The sequence below is a fragment of the Nematolebias whitei genome, chromosome 18, assembly GCF_014905685.2.
Source record: "Nematolebias whitei isolate Nwh7 chromosome 18, NemWhi1, whole genome shotgun sequence".
Taxonomy (NCBI): Eukaryota; Metazoa; Chordata; class Actinopteri; order Cyprinodontiformes; family Rivulidae; genus Nematolebias; species Nematolebias whitei.
This window is the reverse complement of record NC_056515.1, coordinates 16,296,675-16,318,468: the sequence shown is the minus strand read 5'-3', so window position 1 is coordinate 16,318,468 and position 21,794 is coordinate 16,296,675. Positions and strand designations below refer to the sequence as shown.

The following is a 21,794-nucleotide window of genomic DNA, read 5'->3' as shown; positions in this document are numbered from 1 at the left end:
TGTAAATCTCATTGTCCCGGGAACACTGTTCCTAGAATGAAGCATGGCGGTGGCAGAATCATGCTGTGGAAATGGTTTATATAGTCAGGGACTGGAAAACCAGTCAGATTTATGGGAAAAATAGATAAAGCAAATTACAGGTCAATGACCTTAAGCACACTGCAGAAGTAAAGCTACTGGTTTAACGAAAAATGGTTAAAGGTCCTGCATTGATCCTGTCAAAGACTAGCCCTCAATCCAAATGAGAATCTCTGGTTTGATTTAAAGATTGTTGTACACAAGCACCACCCAGCTCGAAGGAACTGGATCAGTTTAGTCATGAAGAATGGAAAAAATATATACTGATGGATATTTGCTGCAAAAATTGGCTTTACAAAGTACTGACATGGGGTGGGGATGATCCATATCCAGTGTCTGCTGGATATGGGCACCAGTGACCTCCACGACCTGAAAAGGAAGAAGCAGGTAAAGATAATGGATGGATGGATGGATGGATGACAAAATTAATGAATTTCAAGAATATAAAGCAACTCAAAAGAAAGATTGTCAATGGGAGTGACATATTTTGCAACCCTCTGTACGTCTAGATGTTCCTATTAGTCATGTGCTAATCAAGCTTTCTATCTTAGCTTAAGTTGATACAGTCTAAATTTATTTCCTCAGAGTGTTTCCCAAATAACTTAATGTCATTTTATTGACTACTTCTTGTCTTGTGTAATATCCAGTTTTAAAAGACCCTCTTTAAATGAATGAATAAAATAATGGATGAACAAAGCATTGCTTTGCAGAATATGCTGAAATTATTCTGATTAAACCTGGTCTTAAACATTCATTTTGTATAAAATTATACATTCAGTGCAAGTTTATAATTTATTTCCTTCATTGTGTCCTTCCCTGTGAACTTGCATGGTAACAGTGTTCAAAGGTCAGTTGGTTCTTTGTGCATTTTGCCTGAACATTAGTGCAACACATTGGCAAATAGAGAAGCCACTTCTGGACCCATCATGCAGGTCATTTTCCACAGTTTTAAAGTTTCCCTGAGAAAGCATCCAGGCTCAGTGCTGTGTCCAGTAATCGCTGCAACTCCATGAGGTGTGTGTGCTTGTTTCCAGTAGCTGGAGCTGCTGCAGGGCCACGGCCAGCATACCTGCAAACACACACAGGTAAGCATCAAAAAACAAGTTCCTTATTTTAGTACCTTCGGAAGGAGAATAAAGAGCATAGTCTGTCAGTCAAACCTTGATTATAAAGTGTCCTGAAGCAGCTCATCCAGGTCTAACAAGGTCGAGTCAGGTCCTCTGGACGGATTCTTCTTTGATGAAACGTTTGGTCTTTTATCCAAAAGACGAAACGTTTCAACAACCTGACAGACTTGTTTATGTGTTCTCGTTTTACAGAAGGAATTGACTCTTATTCTCCCCATTAAAGACAATCTATGCAAGGCCTGTTAGTGCAAATGTTAGCACATGGAATAAGCTTAGACATACCTTTCAGCTACTACAGATTTTAGTTTAATATCTATAAAAATGCCTGAGCTTAAGCTTTTTTGTGTTTGTTACTGCTGTAGCTGTGGCAGCAGAGTAGGATCTCATCCAGTACTGACACTGTAGACGGCGAACTGCATGAAACAGAACGTGGCAGTTTATTTTTACTTTTACCAGGAAGTCCCTTGAGATTAACATCGCTTTTTTCCAGGTAGACCTGGAGTGAGCTTTGTAGAAAGGGAACAAATGTGACTTTTGGTATAAATATGTTAATAGTTTTGTTGAAAAGGTTATCCACCATGTTGGCGCCAGCTTTTAAAATAAAGTAGCATTCCTTGATCCATTGCATATTTCTTGCTTGCCAAAGTTTTAAACAAAGGTCTGTTAGTATTTGGATTATGTGGAGGGCATGGCCCTCAGCTACTAACACACACAATTTGAGTCCAATATCTGTCAGACTGGTAGCAATTTTTGTGTTTGCTAGATCTGATTTGCTGTGACAGGCATCTTGCATCAAGCTGACTCAAAAAGTTGTAGATTTACATTTAATGGTTTTCTTTTTGAGAGTTACAATCCTATCAGTGGAGAAAAATTTAGAAAACTAACAGACAAACACAGACACACCTGTCGTTAGAGGCAGTGGGCGAATATGTTGGATTCAAACAGAAAAAAATTTAACTAATAAGGGAAATTGTTATTGTGTTAATATTCTTGTTTTATAAAAGGAGCTGTTTTTCTTGTGATGGCTTCTTCAGTAGTTAACCATATTAAGAAGCTGTTAAAGTCACAGGATTACTGTCTTCATGCAGCTGACCTGATGTTGAACAAAATGGGTGAAGTTTCAGCTCCATGGTTTTGCAAAGCTACAAAAAAAACGACATTTTCGCAACATCAAGCGCAACAACTCAAAAGTCAAACTTACCAGATGGGGCGTGTTTGGCCAACTATAGTACGGAGGCGGGGCTTGACGTAGTCATAGTAACCCTGATTCTTGTGCTCTTCCTGACACCAGACCAGATCAGCATTCAGGTAGCGATCCACCTCTGCTTTCACCAGGTCGAAAGGGAACGGTGAAAGCTGCAACGAGTAAAAAATACAACATTTAATTCTAGCTTATTTAACAGTACAATTTATTTATTTTTATTATGTATCAATTTATTTCAGTTCTGTAAGTTCAGTCTGAGTCTCTGGATGTAATCAGTGCAGTTTTTTAAAGAAGAGATGGCATCAATCACCTGCTCAATACGAACAACAGCAACAACATCATCCAGGCCTCTGTTCTCACGTTCCCTGATCACTTCGTAGTAAATCTTGCCAGTGCAGAAAATGACTCTTTTCACTTTCTCTGAGCTGACGGCTGCAGGCCCGGCATCCGAAATGAGACGCATGAAGTGGGTACCTTCAAGCAGGGAAACAGGAACAACAAACAGCACACTGTAATGGTACCTTCTCCATTTACTACACTTTGTTTCCTGCTTTTATTCTAACTGGCAGTGCTCACCTGGCAACATGTCATCAAAGCTTGACTTGGCCTCAGGGTGGCGCAACAGTGACTTCGGAGTAAATACAATGAGCTGCCATTCCAGAAATAATAAAAAGAATCCGTTGAACTATTTGAACAGCATCATATTTTATGCTGACTTCACTATGAGCCTCACTTACAGGCTTTCTGAACGGCAGCAGGATCTGTCTGCGGAGAACGTGGAAGTAGTTTGCAGGAGTCGAGCAATTAACCACAATCCAGTTACAGTCATAAAGCTGATGTGTTGCAAAGTCCCCTGGAAGTTTCTAAAGCAATAAAACAAAAGTTGAATAGTAATTTAAAAAAGATACAAAATATTTAAAGTAGAACAGTACAATTATTAACAGAAGAGCCAGCTCAGTGTTCATTGTTTTACAGAAGTTAATCACAGCATCATGTAGATGGGTCAGATAACTTCACCTCACGTTATGTTCATACGCCTAAACATACAGAATCTTTGCTCTCTGATTTTAAATTGTACATCCTCATTAACTCTGTTAGGTTGAGTTGTACCTCAGGGATGAATTCTCGTCTCCCTTCTATTCTCCATTTACTTGCCTCTTCTTGGCCAGCTCTATAGAGAGATTTCTGTGTCCGTGACTCTAAAACCTAAAAATCCCAGCCTTGCTAATCTTACAGCTTGTCTTTGTGACTATAAATTGAATAATTTTAAAATAAGTTAGAAGTAAACTGTGTAAGAAAATGTTTAAACAGTTGGAAGGGAAACATTACAACCTCATTGGTTCAAGGCTTACACGTTTATTAAGTGATGTAACCAATGCTATTAGGAATCCAGGAGTCATATTTGATTCCAGTTTCAGTTTGGATGCTCAAGTCAAACATGTTGTTCAACCTTGTTTTATTAATATATTACATTTTGATGTATAACTGTGTAAAGAGAAGCAAGATCAAAAGATATGTTAAAGCTGTTGCCAGTGGCTGATTAGGGTCCCCATGGTAACCACAACACAACTCTCACTCCTTGATATAAAGCTTAACAACAACAAAAAAGGGCAGAAAAACACTACAGAAAACAAGCCTGAACCAAACAGTCACTGTGTTAAAACTGTATGTCATACTAACAACAAAGTTCATTCTCAATGCATGTCATACTGAAATGTTGCTAAAACCAGACATGTCTTTTAGGTTCCTGACAAGTTAAAGACCCTTCACTCACTAATCTCCACATGTAAGACAAGTTATGCTTTGGCTGAAACCAGCAGTCAGATCTTGATCACTCAGAAAAAAGAGAATACATCTCATGCCACTACAATGCTGCTGCGGCTGGAATCTGTTTCTGTACTAGCCTCTAATACAACCTACTTTTCCATTTATAGGTTTGTTTTTTCTTTGTAAGTAAAACCATTTTTTCACAGCATGAATGTAGCCTGTGTAGCTTTAAAGCTATCCCTACTTAGCATTCTTAAAATGCAATTTGATATGAATCAAATAGATGTCCAGAAGTTGTTACAACCATTGTTTCTCATATATAATACTAACAAATCTGCTGCACATGGTTTTGATTTTCATTCATGAACAGATGATAATGTAAACCTCATGCTGATGATCTAAAACGATCAAATAATCTCTCACTACCTAAAACTGTGGCTTTAGAGAAATAAAATTCAGGTGCAGGTTTTCTTTTTTCCAAACTTTAGGTGCAGTAGTAGCAGCTCAAATCAACATCTCCCATGATTTTTTATGGGTGATGAGGTCAGAAGTAAAAAGATTTTGGAACAAACTCACAGGAAAAACATCTGGGTCATCATTGCACATCTGTAGAAACCTTTCAGGACGAGCAGATGAATGTTCTGGACCCTAAGAGAAAGAGAAAAATATAGATGTATTCATTTAATAACTGATGTTTTAACAAGGTGGCAAACAACTTTTTCTCTTCCTACCATTCCCTCCATGCCGTGAGGGAGCAGCAGTACAATGCCATTCTGTCTGACCCATTTTGCCTGACCCGAGCTGACAAACTGGTCAAGGATGCATTGAGCTGTGTTGTGAAAGTCTCCAAACTGGGCCTCCCACAGAACCAGAGCGTTGGGACTGGCCATGGCAAAGCCTAACTCAAAACCTGCACAGAAGAAAATTCATTCATTCAACCTTTATTTATACAGGTTAGTTCCCATTGAGCCTCGAGGACTCATTTACAAGAGAGACCTGTTACATACAACATACAGAGTAGATGAGGAAAAGAAAACACGAGGGTGGAGAAAGTAAAAAAAAAATCATGTCTCACACCATGTCCTGGCCAGGAAACAGTGTAAAGATGCAAAAAAAGATCTTACAACATAAACAGCAACATACAATGACATCATAATTATACAATTACATCATAATACATTTATGCATAGAGGTCAACAAAGGCGGTGAGTTGTTCATAGACACACCAGAAAGTTCCAAAGTTCTTATAAGATGGTACAGTGTCTGTCAGCAGCACAATTCTGATAAGGCCACAGATGTCCTGGGGGGGGGGGGGCAGGCAGGCAGAGTGTCTTAGTTTACGTGTCCCCCGGGAGCAATGATAAGTTGGCCTGTCCAAGGTCAGCGGGGAGGCCAAACTCAGATAAACAATTGTTATGGGCAGGCCGACTCTACTGACATGTCTGCATTCAAGTTCTGCTGGTACACTCATTGGCAAATCCAAACATCCAAATTTGTGGACATTCCACCGGTCCGTGCTTGTTAACCTTCTCCAAGGTAGAATTCTTCATGTCTGCAAGCTGCAAGTGGCCTATGATTCTCAGAAATCACGTTCAACTTACTAAGCATATTCTGAGAGTTCAAAGCACAGAGTAAGGTAGGCAGCTTTACTATTGCCAGAACTGTTGCCGACGTCTTCCTTATTGGCCAAAAGCCCAGGTATCAGCCAATTCAAAAAACAGAAATCCTGTTATCATAAATCCAATTATGTATGCGTCTTTTATGTCCTCAACAGACAGCACAGATAGGCACATCATCTTCCACACACCCCAGGAATCAATGACATATCCAGTTTCGTGGGTCCCTTCAGGGCACGAGGGCTCTCCTGCACCCTGTCTTCTGATAGAAACAATGTTCTCAATTGTGTTGAGGGACCAGCTGACCAGATCCATAATAATTTTCAATTCAAAAGATGTGTAAAGAGAGGCTCTGAGGAGGTTGATAGGTCAAGAGAGCAAAAAAGCTGGAGGGAGGGAGAGAGGGTGAAAGCAACCGTATTCGTTGAGAGCAAAAGAAAGAATGCAAAAAAAATCAAATAAGATGAAGCGATAGAGTATAGTAAACTCTTTGTTACTGTCTTTGGGACAGTTTCTTGTGTTCAAATTTAGTATCGAAGGAGAGTTTCTAGTCTTTAAAGGACTCACCCAGAACTCCGTACTCCGACAAAGAGCTGTTGCAGACAGTGTATGGAGCCTGGTCAGGAGAGATGTGGTTCATTGGGATGCAGGTTCTTTTGTCAACGTTCTGGTCGTGAAGAACATGGTGTCGATGGCTGTGAAGCAAACAAACAAAACATTTGTTTTTATTATTTTCAAAGGGTTGTATATGGAAATAGAACCAACAGCACATTCAGGCAATTTAAAATGTTTTCCCACTTGTTAATCATTTCAGCACAAAATCAGTTTATTGGTGACAAAATCAAGATAAAGCAAAACGGTAAAACCGATTGTATTGTGGGAGGGGCCAAAGAGGTCGGGTGCAATGTGGGATGGGTGGTGGCCGAGGGCGTGGACCCTGGCGGTCTGATCCTCGGCTACAGAAGCTGGCTATTGGGACGTGGAATGTCACCTCACTGGTGGGGAAGGAGCCTGAGCTGGTGGGTGAGGTTGAGAAGTTCCGGCTAGAAATAGTCAGACTCACCTTTACGCATGGCTCTGGCTCTGGAACCAGTTTCCTTGAGAGGGGTTGGACACTCTTCCATTCTGGAGTTGTCCCTGGTGAGAGGCGCCGAGCAGGAGTGGGCATACTTATTGCCCCCCATCTCGATGCCTGTGTTTTGGGTTCACCCCGGTAAATGAGGGTGGCCTCCCTCCGCCTACGTGTGGGGGGACGGGTTCTGACTGTCATTTGTGCTTATGCACCAAACGGCAGTTCAGATTATCCACTCTTTTTGGAGTCCTTGGACGGGGTACTGGAAAGTGCACCTCCTGGAGACTCCCTTGTTCTGTTGGGGGACTTCAATGCTCACGTGGGCAATGATAGTGAGACCTGGAGGGGTGTGGTTGGGAGGAACTGATCTGATCCGAACCCGAGTGGTGTTCTGTTGTTGGACTCTGTGCTCATCATAGATTGTCCATAACAAACACCATGTTCAAGCATAAGGGTGTCCATATGTGCTCTTGGCACCAGGACACCCTAGGCCGCAGTTCGATGATCGACTTTGTCATCGTCTCATCTGATCTGTGGCCACATGTCTTGGACACTCAGGTGAAGAGAGGGGCGGAGCTGCCCACTGATCACTACCTGGTGGTGAGTTGGCTTTGATGGTGGGGGAGGATGCCGGTCAGAACTGGCAGGCCCAAACGTATTGTGAGGGTCTGCTGGGAACATCTGGCAGAGTCTCCTGTGAGACGGAGTTTTAACTCCCACCTCTGGGAGAACTTCGAACATGTTCCAGGGGAAGTTGGGGACATTGAGTCCAAGTGGGCCATGCTCCGTGTCTCTATTGTCGAGGCAGCTTACCAGAGCTGCGGCCACAAGGTTGTCGGTGCCTGTCGTAGTGGCAACCCTCGAACCCGGTGGTGGACACCGGTGGTGAGGGATGCTGTCAGGCTGAAGAAGGAGTCCTATCAGGCCTTTTTGGCCTGTGGGACCCCGGAAGCAGCTGATGGGTACCGGCAGTCCAAGCGACATGTGACTCGAGTGGTCGCTGAGGCAAAAACTCGGGCATGGGAGGAGTTCGAAGAGGCCATGGAGAATAACTTCCACATGGCTTCGAGGCGATTCTGGTCCACCATCTGGCATCTTGCGGGGAAAGCGGAACACCACCAACACTGTTTATAGTGGGGGTGGTGTGCTGCTGACCTCAACTTGGGATGTCATGAGTCGGTGGGCGAAATACTTTGAAGACCTCCTCATTCCTACTGGCACATCTTCCACTGAGGAAGCGGAGCCTGGGGACTCTGGGTCGGGCCCTCCAATCTCTGGTGCTGAGGTCACCGAGGTAATTAAAAAGCTCCTCGGTGGCAGGGCCCCAGGGGTAGATGAGATTTGCCTGGAGTTCCTTAAGGCTCTAGTGGATGTTGTGGGGTTATGTTGGCTTACGCGACTCTGTAATATTGCGTGGACATTGGGGGAAGTTCCCCTGGATTGGCAGACTGGGGTGGTGGTCCCCCTATTCAAAAAGGGGGACCATAGATTGTGTTCCAACTACAGGGGGATCACGCTCTTAAACCTCCCTGGTAAGGTCTATTCGGGGGCTCTGGAGAGGAGGGTCCGCTGGATAGTCGAACCTCGGATACAGGAGGAGCAGTGTGGTTTTCGTCCTGGCCTTGGAACACTGGACCAGCTCTACACCCTCAGCAGGGTCCTGGAGGGTGCGTGGGAGTTTGCCCAACCGGTCTACATGTGCTTTGTGGACTTGGAGAAGGTGTTTGACCGCGTCCCTTGGGGAACCCTTTGGAGGGTACTCCGGGAGTATGGGGTACCAGGCCCTTTGATACGGGCTGTTAGGTCCCTGTATGACCTGTGTCAGAGCCTGGTCCGCATTGCCGGCAGTAAGTCAGGCTTGTTCCCGGTGAGAGTTGGACTCAGCCAAAGTTGCCCTTTGTCATCGATTCTGTTCATAATTTTTATGGACAGAATTTCTAGGCATAGCCAAGGTGTTGAGGGGATCTGTTTTGGTGGCCTTAGGATTGCTTCTCTGCTTTTTGCAGATGATGTGGTCCTATTGGCTTCATCAGTTCGTGATCTACAGTTTTCGTTGGAGCGGTTCGCAGCCGAGTGCGACACAGCCGGGATAAAGACCAGTTCCTCCATATCCAAGGCCATGGTCTTGAGCCAGAAAAGGGTAGAGTGCCCTCTCCGTGTCAGGGAGGAGGTCCTGCCTCAAGTGGAGGAGTTCAAGTATCTTGGGGTCTTGTTCACGAATGAAAGAAAAATGGAGCGTGAGATCGATAGGCGGATAGGTGCAGCGTCTGCAGTGAAGCGGGCGCTGTACTGGTCTGTCATGGTGAAGAGAGTGCTGAGTCAAAAGGCAAAGCTCTCAATTTATCGATCGATTTACGTTCCTCCCCTCATCTATGGTCATGAGCTTTGGGTTGTGACCGAAAGAACGAGATCTCGGATACAAGCGGCCGAAATGAGTTTTCTCCGCAGGGTGTCTGGGCTCTCCTCCCACCGGGAGGAGACCCACAGGAAGACCCAGGACACGCGGGAGGGACTATGTTTCTCGGCTGGCCTGGGAACGCCACGGGATTTCCCCGGAGAAGCTGGCCCAAGTGGCTGGGGAGAGGGAAGTCTGGGCCTCCCTACTTAAGCTGCTACCCCACAACCCGACCCCGGATAAGCGGAAGAAAATGGATGGATGGATGGATGGATGAATGTGTTTTAATTTTTTGTTGCATGTGTCTTGCTTTAACGTGAAGCCTGTTGGTATGAAACTTGTTTGTGTGCCAAAATGATAAATAAGTCAGAGGAAATTGTAAATTATATCAAAGGAAAAACTTCCCTTTTATTTCAAGAATTTTATTTTAGACAAACAAAGACTGTTATTTCTCTGTTTTCTAATATTAAAGTTCATTTAGACATTTTTGCCTCCTAGTCAAGCAACATGAAGGTTTTAATTGTTAAATATAACTAAAATCAAACAGTAAAACAGTAAGATGACCAAAATCACCCATTCCACACTAAAACAAAGTATTTAGCATCAATGATGCTATTTTTTTATTAAAAGAAAACCTATTTTTACCTGAACGTGCCCCTTTCTACATCTTGTCCACTGAGCCGGATGTGGACTCCTTCTTTTAGCAGAGAGCCGAAGGCCATGTACTCGCCAAGAGCCCAGTCACACACTCGCTGGCTCGCCATGTTAGCTCGCCCCTTCAGAATACGACTCAAGCCTGCAGGATGATGGCAGCAGCAGAAACAGGCAGGTTTAACAGCTCATTCAGAGGACATTTACAACAACCAGAGAGAGAAGAGGGAGAGCACCTCCATGTATTGTGAAATCTTCAACCGGGACTGAAGCTGCAATGTTTCCAATGTGTCTGAGCTTGTCTTCACTGATGCCAGTCGAAGGGCAGCTCATAGTTTTAGGTTGACCCTCCAGAGTGAAAAAGCCTAAATATTCAGACAGAAAATGTTGCATTTACTTCACACCAGATATATTTCCCACAGACCAAAGAAAAAAAACTTCTTTGATTTGTTGTAATTCCAAATATTATTAAGGTTTCTGTTGAATAAAACAAAATTACATCTACTGTATTTTTCGCTGCATAAGTCAGTTTTTTGCATAAATTAGCATGCCTGAGGCTTTTACAGCTAAGTGAAGTAGTTATGTTTTCCCCCATATTTATAACCCTATTTTTGGCTGAGAGCTGACGATTTCGTTCATTCTGACATGGAAAATGTTGAACACTACCATTTTCAGCTGCTTGAGGGCCCTCGACTAATATGGCAAGCCAAGTGTCTCATTAATAGGTAAAAGTGGCTATTAATGAGACACTTGGCTTGCCATCCAGGTCACCTTCGTCTCTCTCCAGAACTCCTGCAGCAAACGACAAATCAACTTCATTTCACCGTGCCGCCCAGGAGAAATACAGCTAATTTTACCATTAAAGCGCATTTATTAAGGAAAAGTTTAACTGACACACCTTTACTGTAATTTTGAGCAAACAAATAATTGTTTTTAGGTGTTTATCTTGGTAAATTATGAAGAAATGCACAGCAAGTTGTCACTCTGCGCACTCCCGCAACCGCAAATTGGCTTTTGAAATGCAGCTGATTTGACCATTAAAGTGCATTTATTAAGGAAAAGTTAGACTGAGACACACCTTTACTATAATTTCAAGCAAACAAATAATTGTTTTTAAGTGTTAATCTTGTTAAATTCTTGTTAAAGTCCTCCCGTGCACGCTCCTGCAGCCGCTATTCAATGGATTTTTGGCACAACACAGCCCACATTTTCAGGTTGTCAGCGGTGACACATAATAGATGCGACTTATACAGCGGTACGACGTGTACGGCAGCAAGTACATGCCCATCCCTATTTCAGTTCATATCTATATTACCTGGCCAGGGTGAGTCTAGCCAGTGCTTGATGTGGAGGATCTTCTTATCTTTGGAGCGAGCATAAGCATCCTCACAGATTTTGTCATACCTGACTACTTCCTCCTGGAACACAGAAGAAGGTACATCTGAATACATGACTGTTACATTGTACATATTTATTTCAACTGAACAAATAAGTATTTTTTCATTCTAACTGATTACTTTACATATTTATGTAAAAGACATATACTGTAAATATGAAATGTGAACATAAATAAGTGTATTAGTTTGTGGTTACATTGTTTTAGACATTTCTTTTATTGCAGCTGAACAATCAAATCGTTCGTGCTTCACTTAGTTACACAGATCAGCAGATTTCAGCATCAATAAATCTTTTCTATGTTAGTACAAAACGTCAAATCAACTTCTTCTCACTGAGAAAGCCCAAATTTAGGATCCTGTAGAAGCTTATAGTGGTGCCAATAGGCAGAATTTAATTCAGTTCAATTCAGTTTATTTACATAGCACCAAATCACAAAAAAGTTGTCTCAGGGACTGAACAGAAACATTCATATACATAGAAATGTAGGGATTGTGGTCTGTTTCCTGGTGTTTAGCCCCATCTTGTGTTGTGTTTATGTTTTGTGTCCTTCTTATCTTCAGTTTCTGTTTTCTATAGGGTTTGTGTTTTCCTAGTGTATGTATGCTTCCATCTGAAATTAGAAACATCTTATCTAAAAATGATGCAGAAAAACTGGTCCATGCATTTGTCACGTCTAGACTGGACTATTACAATGGTTTATTATCTGGGTGTCCAAATACTTTAAAATGTCTTCAGTTGATCCAAAATGCTGCTGCCAGAGTCTTAACTGGAGTTAGTAGGAGAGATCATATTTCTCCAGTTTTAGTTTTTCTTCATTGACTCTCTTTCAAATCCAGAATAGAATTCAAAATCTTACTTCTAATCAACAAACCTAGCTCCATCTTATATTACAGATCTTATTGTTCCATATTTTCCCAACAGAGCACTTCGCTCTCAGACTGCAGGTTTACTTGTGGTTCCTAGAATTTACAAAAACAGAATGGGAGGCAGATCTTTCAGTTATCAGGCTCCTCTCTTGTGGAACCAACTTCCAATCTCTGTCCGTGAGGCTGACACATTATCCAGTTTTAAAACTAGGCTTAAGACTTTCCTTTTTGCTAAATCCTATAGGTAGGGTCGGCTTGGGTTTCCTGAGCTGCCCCTTAGTTATGCTGCTATAGGCTTTGACTGCTGTCTGACAAACTGACCACACTTTTTCACTCTGCCACTGTCTTTACTTACGCCGCTCAACCTGTTTTGTATTTGTAATTATTTTTTCTATCCTTAACATGTATTTTTTTTTTTCTTGTCTTTCAGATACACCTGGACCTACCATTCTATGTTCGTCTGTCTCTCCTTCCTGTCCTCTCAACCAGCCGGTCAAAGCAGATGGACACTTGTCCTGAGCCTGGTTCTGCTGGAGGTTTCTTCCTTTTAAAAGGGAGTTTTTTCTTTCCACTGTTGCCACTGTGCTTGCTCAGGATGGGAGACTGCAACGAAGCTAAGATTCAACTTGTCTGCTGGATTCCTTAGATAGAGAACTTTACTAATTGGCTTTTCTATGTATGTGAATGTTCCTGTAAAGTGCCCTGAGACAACTTTGTTGTGATTTGGCGCTATATAAATAAACTGAATTGAAATTGAATTGAATTGTTGTGCTTCTGTTCCTGCACTCCCTGGTTTCCTAGTTTGTCATTTCCCCTGATGTGTTTCAGCTGTGTGCCCACACAGGTGTTTTGTCTCGTTTGTCACTGTATATAAGTCTGTGTCTCCGTGTTAGTCCTTTGTCCTGGCATTGAATGCTGTCCACTGGTGATGTCCCGTCTACTCCATGTGATTTATGTAAATCTTGCTGCACCATCAGCCTTTTTTGAATTCTTGTTAATAAATACCTTATTTTATATATCTTCTGAGTCTGCTACTGCCTGCCTGCACCATTGGGTTTACCTTCACCAGCTGATCATGACATCCATCCATCCATCCATCCATCCATCCATTATCTTTTACCCGCTTTTTCCATTTTGGGTCATCGGGGGTCGCTGGTGCCCATGTCCAGCAATCACTGTGCGAGGGGGGTACACCCTGGACAGGTCTCCAGTCCATCACAGGGCCACATAGAGACAAACGAGACAAACAACCATTCACTCTCGCACTCACACCTAAGGACAATTTAGAGTTACCAGTCAGCCTAACATGCATGTTTTTGATCTGTGGGAGGAAATTGGAGTACCCGGAGGAAACCCACGCGTGCACGGAGTGAACAAGGCCCTGGACCGGGATTTGAACCGGCAACATTCTCGCTGAGAGGCAGCAGCTCTACCAGTTGCGCCACTGTGCTGCCCCCGATCACGACAAGAAAAACCAATTAGTAAAGTTCTCTTTCTCAGGAAGTCAGCAGACATGTTGAATCTTGGCTTCTTGCAGTCTCCCATCAATTTACCTGTTGTAAACCACATTTGTGACAACAGACATCTAAGGAACCTAAGCTGCATCTTTCTCTATAGCTTGCATGCTTCAGACAGTGAACAGCAGCTAAAGGCTACTTCACCTCATAGTACTGTGTTGAAACAACTCCTTCAGCAACGAGCTTCTCTGCAAACTTCTGCAGGACCCCCTTCTGCTTCTTGATCTGCTTGTACATCAGCGGCTGGGTGAACATTGGCTCATCCATCTCATTATGGCCGTTACGCCTGTAGCACACCTGAAGTGAGGGGTCAGAGTTTAGTTGTGACATTCTTGTGTTGACATTATATCACATTAGGCTGAACAACAACATAATAGTATGTATTTATTAATGGAGCTATAAATCTTGGTAAATCACTAAAAGCACATTTTTCAGTTATCTTTACAAACTTAGGGCAATAAAACAGAAGGCTAATTTTGCTATTTTGTGCACATTTGTTTTATTTTTTAATCCAGTTTCTACCTTTTTCCACACTTAAGTTACTATTAACAACAAGGACTTTGTGTGGTTTGAAAACCTTTGTCAACGTAGAACATTTTACCACAGAACAAGCACAATAATGATTTCTGTCCTAATCAAGATTTATCCCTTACAATTAATGGAATAATGGTATTTCAGCTCACGAGCGCTGTTTGGCCTCAAGCATCAGTCAAACGTGTTTGTTTACCAGGTCTACGACAACATCTTTATGGAACGTGTTCCTCCACTCCGCTGCTATGTTGCACACATACATTACAGCCTCAGGGTTGTCTGTATTGACATGAAAGATGGGTGCATTGACCACCCGAGCAACATCTGTTGGATATGGAGATGAACGAGCCATCCTAGGATCTGTGGTGAATCCAATCTGCAAGTAGAAGAAAAGGACTTAGGGTCTATTTTCTCAGTGAGTCGTTGCCAAGTAGGCAGTATAAAGCAGCAGTTTTACATAAACAGACAAATACTGACGGTACACAAACATAACCTGGTTAAAAACATCAACAATTTTTTAAAGGAGCTGGTAAAAGAGACTTAAAGACATTTTTTGAAGGATTATTACATGTGTAATATTTTTCTATAATACATTTTTATAACTGGGGTGGTGGGTGGTTGACCTGGACTTTCTTGACACTCCCTTGTGATTGACATACAGTACATGACTGGGTATCAAGAGCGCTAAAATTTAGAGTTGCTATCTAGTCTCCAACAGTCCACTCCTACAGTACTCACCTTGAGGAGAGTAAGACACGGACAGAGCACAGCTTTCTTCATCTGAGTAGCTCAAAGACTAAAGCAATCCTAGGTGGAACTCCTTACCAGAACTGCTCATCACCTAAAACCAGCATTGCCTACTTCTGTCGCAACATTTCCCTCTCCTTGTCAGTCAGAAAAAATTGTGTCCAACTTGATCCACATCTCTCTTTGGAGGATTATATAACACATTTCTGCAACATCTCTCTTCTAGTGATGGGTCTGATGACACTGAAACCTCAGTGCATGTGCTGAACAAACAAGGCGAAGCCCCGTGTCGGTGCACGTATCTCTTTAAGGAAAACCACGTGACCAATTCAGTTGCTGTATCATTTGGTTCTGAACGCGCCAAATTGTATTTATAAGGGAGAAAATGTATCGACACGTTTTGTTGGATGGAGATAATTTGTGTTCTTTGCTTTGCATTGGTTTTTGGCTTGTCATCGAATACCATGGATCAACCAAGGAAGAGGAAGTTTTCTCCCATGTGGGATCATTTTAATCTTATCACGGAGAATAAGGTAAATTATTATTCCGTTCTCCTTTCCACTATTGATCATTTTTCTTTCGGGTTATTCTAATTTCTTTCTGAAGGATATTTGAATTAGTTTACATGAATTAACTTTTATTTCTGTTGTAGGTGAAATGTAGGATTTGCTCCCAGGTGCTGTCTTATCGAGGTACAAAGATATATCTCTGATGTGAACACACCAAGATCACAGGATTTACTACAATACTGGAAAACGCAAATATTAAATTACCCTACGTTATACAAACTTGCAATGAAATTTCTATGTATGCAGTCGTCATCAGTGCCCTGGGAAAGGGTGCTTTCAAAAGCAGGAGAACTGGTTTGTAAACGACGCAATCGCCTCAACCCAAAGATGTTACAGCAGCTGATGTTTCTAAATAAAATCGTGTGACTGAACCTAGTTCAGTCTGTTCCCAGTCTTTATTGACTTTGCCTGCAATGACTTTCTAAATCTAGCAGATGTCGCCATTAAGTGATACAGCAACACAGTTTCAACACAGTGTCGACACACTTTGGGAAGTGTGCCATACACCCAATGAGGCCTCATCTGCCCATCACTACTCTCTTCTCCACCTATGAAACATCTCCAAGTTTCCTCCCATCGTCACTTTATCTGATTAAGAAGACCTAGTGCACACCTTAGTCCATAACCCAAGCAAAACTCTCCAGAGACTCAATACATCCAGAACTTTGCTGATAAGGTCCCAATGAGAGCATAGAAGTTCAACTTCAAATTCAAGAATCTTTATTATCCCCAAGGGACAATTTGTTTTACAGTCAGTAGGCTCACAAAACATCCATACTAGATAAGTCATTGAGACATTAGAGTAACAGTACAGAAATCATCACTGTTCATTGAGAAGTCTGATCTCTACAGAGATTAATGAGTTTTTCAGTCTGTTCGTTCTACATCTGGGCTGCAGATACCTGCGTCCAGATGGAAGCAACCTGAACTCACCATGAAGTGGTGATCAGGATCTGCCAGAATCAGCCTGGCCTTATTCACTGACATCGTCTAGAAGTATGCTCATACAGCACACGTCTAAACTGTCTCAGTCTTCATAAATAGGATGGTAGTATGGGAAATTGTTCATTTTGTGTAACCTTCTTGAAACTGTAAGGGCACCTTAGCCTTCGAACAGTAAGTGGAAGTGAAAGTTTTGGTGGCAGGTTGAATGTAATTTCCAATGTCATTTAGGTGATCGTTTTTCCCTTCTTCCCCTTTAAAGTTTGTAAAGTCTGGATGCCTTCTTGGCTGAGCTCTCAAGTGGAATGTTATGAGGTAACTCTTCAAGTTTACTGTACCTGGTTGTTGACCACCACATGTATGGTGCCGTGGGTGGTGTATGACGGCAGGTCTGACAGATGGAACGTCTCGTACACAATACCTTGGCCGGCAAATGCAGCATCGCCATGAAGAAGAATGGACATAACCTGGAAAAGAAAATGTTATAGCAAAAAAGTTTTAGAAACTTTATAGATTTACAGTTACAGAGCCTGAGTCAGTGTACCTTCTTGCCCTCATTGTCTCCAGAGTAAAACTGTTCAGCTTTGGTTTTTCCCTGCACCACCGGGTCCACAGCTTCCAGGTGTGATGGGTTTGCCATGAGTGACATGGTGATGTACCTGTCGCTGACCCGGTTCATCCTCCTGTGATACATCCCCAGGTGATACTTCACGTCACCAGAACCCTGAAAACAGAAGTGAAGAGCTTCAGAAAAGGAAGTCAAGTGATCCTTTAGACTCTCACCGTCTCTTCAACTGAGATAGATCACAACTTTTCCCTCATTTGAATTTGAATACATTACAGTTTGTTTTTAAATCCACTTTGTTGAACATTAGATGTCCTTTCTGCAACATTAGCTTAGCATAAAAGTTAGAATATTGGAGAAACAGACATCTTGACTCTGAACAAAATTAATTTAGAAAATCTACCAATTAAAACTTTTTTTTTTCCACTTGTTTCCAGTCAATCATAAGGCCTCGGGTAGCCGGAAGAAATATGTTTTATTTTTCATTCTTGTTTTCTTATAGATTATTGTCATTTCCTTTTGTGTTAAACTTGGCAAAAATATCTGCCGATGATGTTCAAACCTCATCTGCAGCCTCCAACTTGGAATCAAACTGGCAAAAGATCTGGTCCAGATCCTTTCGGATCACATTAGCCAGCACATTCAGCCTGCCTCTGAAGATATAGAACATGACATGTTAGTGACGTGACTTCACTTATATTGTGGTGTATACATAAAAAGTCTCACATGGACATTAGACTGCACTGATTGTTCCTGTACCTGTGAGGCATTCCCATGATCACGCTCTCCACTCCGCTCTGACTGGACTTGTCTATGATGGTCTTAAGGGCCGGGATCAGAGCTTCGCAGCCTTCCAGACCAAAACGTTTCTCTGAAGACCACTTCCTCTGAAGAAACTCCTCAAACCTATAACCATTTGCAGGTACTAGTGTTTCACAGGACTCAGAGCATGTTTCCCACCTTGACCTCCAGATTGTGACAGTAAAGAGCCAAAGACTAACCTGGTGGATCGAATCATTCTGGCTAACAACGTCTTCTTCTCTTCCAAGTTGAATTGCATGATTCCTGGTGTCTCGAACTTTTGCCTGATCCATTTGCACTGCTCCACATCATTAATGAACATGAACTCTACGCCAATATGCTGGCAGTAAGCCATCTAGAAGACAGACAGGGAGGTGTAAATTAGAACAGTCAAGCCCTAACTGTCTGCATGGTATCCCCTCATAGTGGTCTTGATTAATGCTATTTAGGTCTTTTTGAAGGTTTTGTAAGTTTTTCTTTGGTATTAGCTGCCTTTTTACTTGTATATAATCCAGTGCTGTTTTACCCATTTTGATTTTACAAGTGTAACTTAACAGTGTTGTGTTTTAAGATATCTTACATACAGTCACCGTAATACGGTGGCCCTGAGGTGTAAATGAACAATATTTGGAAAAACAGAAATACATTTGAAAAAATACAACAAAAACACGGGCAGCATGGTGGCGCAACTGGTAGAGCTGCTGCCTCTCAGCGAGCAGGTCCCTGGTTCAAACCCCGGTCCAGGGGCCTTCTGGGTGGAGTTTGCATGTTCTCTCCGTGCATGCGTGGGTTTTCTCCGGGTACTCCGGTTTCCTCCCACAGACCAAAAACATGCATGTTAGGCTGATTGGTAACTCTAAATTGTCCCTAGGTGTGAGTGAGAGAGTAAATGGTTGTTTGTCTCGTTTGTCTCTATGTGGCCCTGTGATGGACTGGAGACCTGTTCAGGGTGTACCCCGCCCCTCGCACAGTGATTGCTGGACATGGGCACCAGCGACCCCCGTGACCCAAAATGGAATAAGCGGGTAAAGATAATGGATGGATGGATGGATGGATGGACAACAAAAACACAACATTTGAAAAAAACAGAATTACATTTGACAAAATGGACTCATTCAAAAATAATTTAACTTTCATTTTTTTCAAATGTAATTCAGGTTTTTCTAATGTGATTCCATTTTTTTCTAATGTAATTTTGGCCACTTCTGTGTTGGCTTAATGTAATTATGTTTTTTTTTTTCAAATGTAATTATGTTTTTTTCAAATGTAATGCCATTTTTTTCTAATGTGATTCCATTTTTTCAAATGTAATTCCGTTTTTTCAAATTTGTTTTTGGCCACTTCCGCTTTGGCTACTTTAGCTTTGGCTTAATGTCATTCAATTTTTTTCAAATGTAATTCCGTTTTTTCAAATATAATTCTGTTTCGTTCTACTGTAATTCTGTTTTTTCTAATGTAATTCCGTTTTTTTTTATGTAATTCTGTTTTTCCTAATGTAAATCTGTTTTTTCGAATGTGATTTCGGCCACTTCCGCTTTGGCTTAATGTAATTCTGGTTTTTTTTCAAATGTAATTTTGTTTTTTCAAATGTTGTTCATTTACACCTTAGGGCCACTGTACTTACATCTAGAATAACACAATTAGTGTTTTGCAGAAGTTAATGTGCCTAAACTGCTACAGATGGCTAACAATCCACTCCTTCAAAATAAAGTAATATTCAAAAAGATTATAAACTTTTGAAGTCGATGTGGAGTATTTTTTGTAATAATAGACAACTTATGTACAATGCGGATTTAAATATATATTTTTTTATTAGTGTCAGGTTTATCCTACTATCAGTTCACACAAAACATGAAAAGGTCAAAATAACTTAAATAAATAAAAAAAAATACATTTTTCACTGAAAAACCTCTTTTTCACTGTTTCAAATGACTGAGTATTGTTTTATTCAACTAACTCTGGAATGAATTACTGTTGGTTGTAAAGTGTTAAACCTTTTTATTTAATTAATCAAGCTGACGTAAAAGAAGCAAGAAATGATTTACTTTGTGTTAAAAATAACCGTTTTTATCGTGTAATTGTGTTTTAGCAAAATACAACAGTTGTTAGTTGTTCTTATAAAAACTTGTTTGGTTGCCCACATGCAAACACACCTGTTTGCTGTGAGGGGGCACATTTTATTTATCATTCTGATCAATATGAATGTGTCAAATATCTGTGTTTGTGTTTTTTTTATAGAATATATTTTATATGTTGCAATATCCAAATGTAACAAGAGGATGGATCAATGTTTTAAAAAGCTTTAATCCATCTTTCAGTTTGTTTGAGATAGTAGTAACCTAATGCAGGTTTCCCATTCTATATACAAAGATAAGTTTATTTTTTACACATAATTTACCTCAAGGCGCCGAATAATCTCCCTGAGTGGCAAAGCACTTTCATTGCCGCCGATGAAGGTGTTGGTGGGAAGGCGAAACACCCTGTCCAGGTCACTTTCAGCCAGTCCATACAACCCTGTAGTGAACACAGTGACATGCAAATACAGCCAATTATGTAACAATGTACACACAGTGAGTTCTTAAAATGTAAGTATGAAGTCCAATTTTGAGTCTGAGGAGAGCCAGACTAGACGTGAATAACAGAACAGAGCAAAAGACAGATGGGAATAATAAAACTACACACAAAACGGGAGGAAAAAGGTCTTGGAAAACACTACTGAAGTAAATATTTATTGGATTTCTTGTTTATGCATTGTGTTATTTTCATTACAACTCATGCTATAAGTTTGTGCAAGTTCATTAGCTGAAAAATGGAGCAGCTGAAAAAAGAAATACATTTCTATCCCTAGATTTAGTCCAGACTTTAGTTAGTAAAAAATACAGTTTTCTCATAAACCCAAACCAAACTTGTCCTGTTCAAAAGCCACAAGGTCATCGGCTGTGGCTGAGTGGTTAGAGCAGTCGTCCTCCAATGCAAGAGTTGGGGGTTCGAATCCACCAGCAGTCACATGCCGAAGTGTCCCTGGGCAAGACACTGAACCCCTCACTGCCTCTGATGTGTGTCCCATTGGTGTATGAATGTGATAAAGCACTTAGTCTCATTAGAATGATTTGTTCAATTAGCTTTGTAGAGATCTAGTAGAGTGCTGTATGAATGGGTAAATGAGGCACAGATTGTTGTAAAGAGCTTTGAGTGTCTTCATAAGATAGAAAGGCGCTGTATAAGTACAGTCCATTTACAGTCCATTTAGACACCAGCGCTCATGGAGGCCATCAAGTTGGTGGAGGAAGTCTTTAAAGCTTGGCTGTCCCAGAGGACTCCTGAAGCAGCTGGAACTTCAGGGAGGCCAGAAGGACTGTGGTTTGTGTAGTTGCAGAAGCAAAAACATGACGTGGAAGAAATTGGGAGAGGCCCTAGAAAGGACGTTGGTAGATCTCAAGGAAGTTCTGGCACATTGTCATTAACTTAAAAAAGGAAAATAAAAGTATTTATGATTTTCATTTCAGTTAGGAAAACAAATCTCTGTTTTTCGAGTGTGTAAAAAAGTCACTAAAATATCTTGTGCTAAAAAGTCACAAGAGCCCTAAAATATGATGGTAAATGGAGTGTATTTATACAGCTCCTTTCTATCTTATCAAGACACTCAAAGCTCTTTACAACACAATCTGTGCCTCATTTACCCATTCATACAGCACTCTACTAGATCTATACAAAGACTAATCAGTGATTTATCACATTCATACACTGATGGAACACACATCAGAGGAAATGAGGGGTTCAGTGTCTTGCCCAAGGACACTTCGGCATGTGACTGTTGGTGGATTCGAATCCCCAACTCTTGCATTGGAGGACAACTGCTCTAACCACTCAGCCACAGCCACCCCAGTGAATAATGATGTATTATCCATCCATCCATCCATCCATCCATCCATCCATCCATCCATCCAT

The 21,794-nt window shown here is 41.4% G+C and overlaps 1 protein-coding gene across 1 annotated transcript in view; it reads right to left on the bottom strand.

The window, feature by feature from the left end:
- Window positions 1-895: 895 nt before the first annotated feature.
- ogdhb (oxoglutarate dehydrogenase b) overlaps window positions 896-21,794 on the bottom strand; it is a 35,355-nt gene continuing 14,456 nt past the window's right edge. Inside the window, exons 5-23 of the mRNA XM_037692154.1 lie at window positions 20,245-20,360; window positions 18,047-18,201; window positions 17,805-17,951; window positions 17,608-17,698; window positions 17,025-17,204; window positions 16,819-16,947; window positions 14,419-14,598; window positions 13,836-13,988; window positions 11,226-11,328; window positions 10,147-10,275; window positions 9,905-10,055; window positions 6,360-6,487; window positions 4,908-5,086; window positions 4,753-4,824; window positions 3,147-3,272; window positions 2,986-3,058; window positions 2,720-2,883; window positions 2,407-2,561; window positions 896-1,147 (exon numbers count right to left, since the gene is read on the bottom strand). Of these exons, the coding sequence (XP_037548082.1) occupies window positions 1,027-1,147; window positions 2,407-2,561; window positions 2,720-2,883; window positions 2,986-3,058; window positions 3,147-3,272; window positions 4,753-4,824; window positions 4,908-5,086; window positions 6,360-6,487; window positions 9,905-10,055; window positions 10,147-10,275; window positions 11,226-11,328; window positions 13,836-13,988; window positions 14,419-14,598; window positions 16,819-16,947; window positions 17,025-17,204; window positions 17,608-17,698; window positions 17,805-17,951; window positions 18,047-18,201; window positions 20,245-20,360 (2,552 nt within the window). The 3' untranslated portion in view covers window positions 896-1,026. The remainder of the gene's footprint in view (window positions 1,148-2,406; window positions 2,562-2,719; window positions 2,884-2,985; window positions 3,059-3,146; window positions 3,273-4,752; window positions 4,825-4,907; window positions 5,087-6,359; window positions 6,488-9,904; window positions 10,056-10,146; window positions 10,276-11,225; window positions 11,329-13,835; window positions 13,989-14,418; window positions 14,599-16,818; window positions 16,948-17,024; window positions 17,205-17,607; window positions 17,699-17,804; window positions 17,952-18,046; window positions 18,202-20,244; window positions 20,361-21,794) is intronic.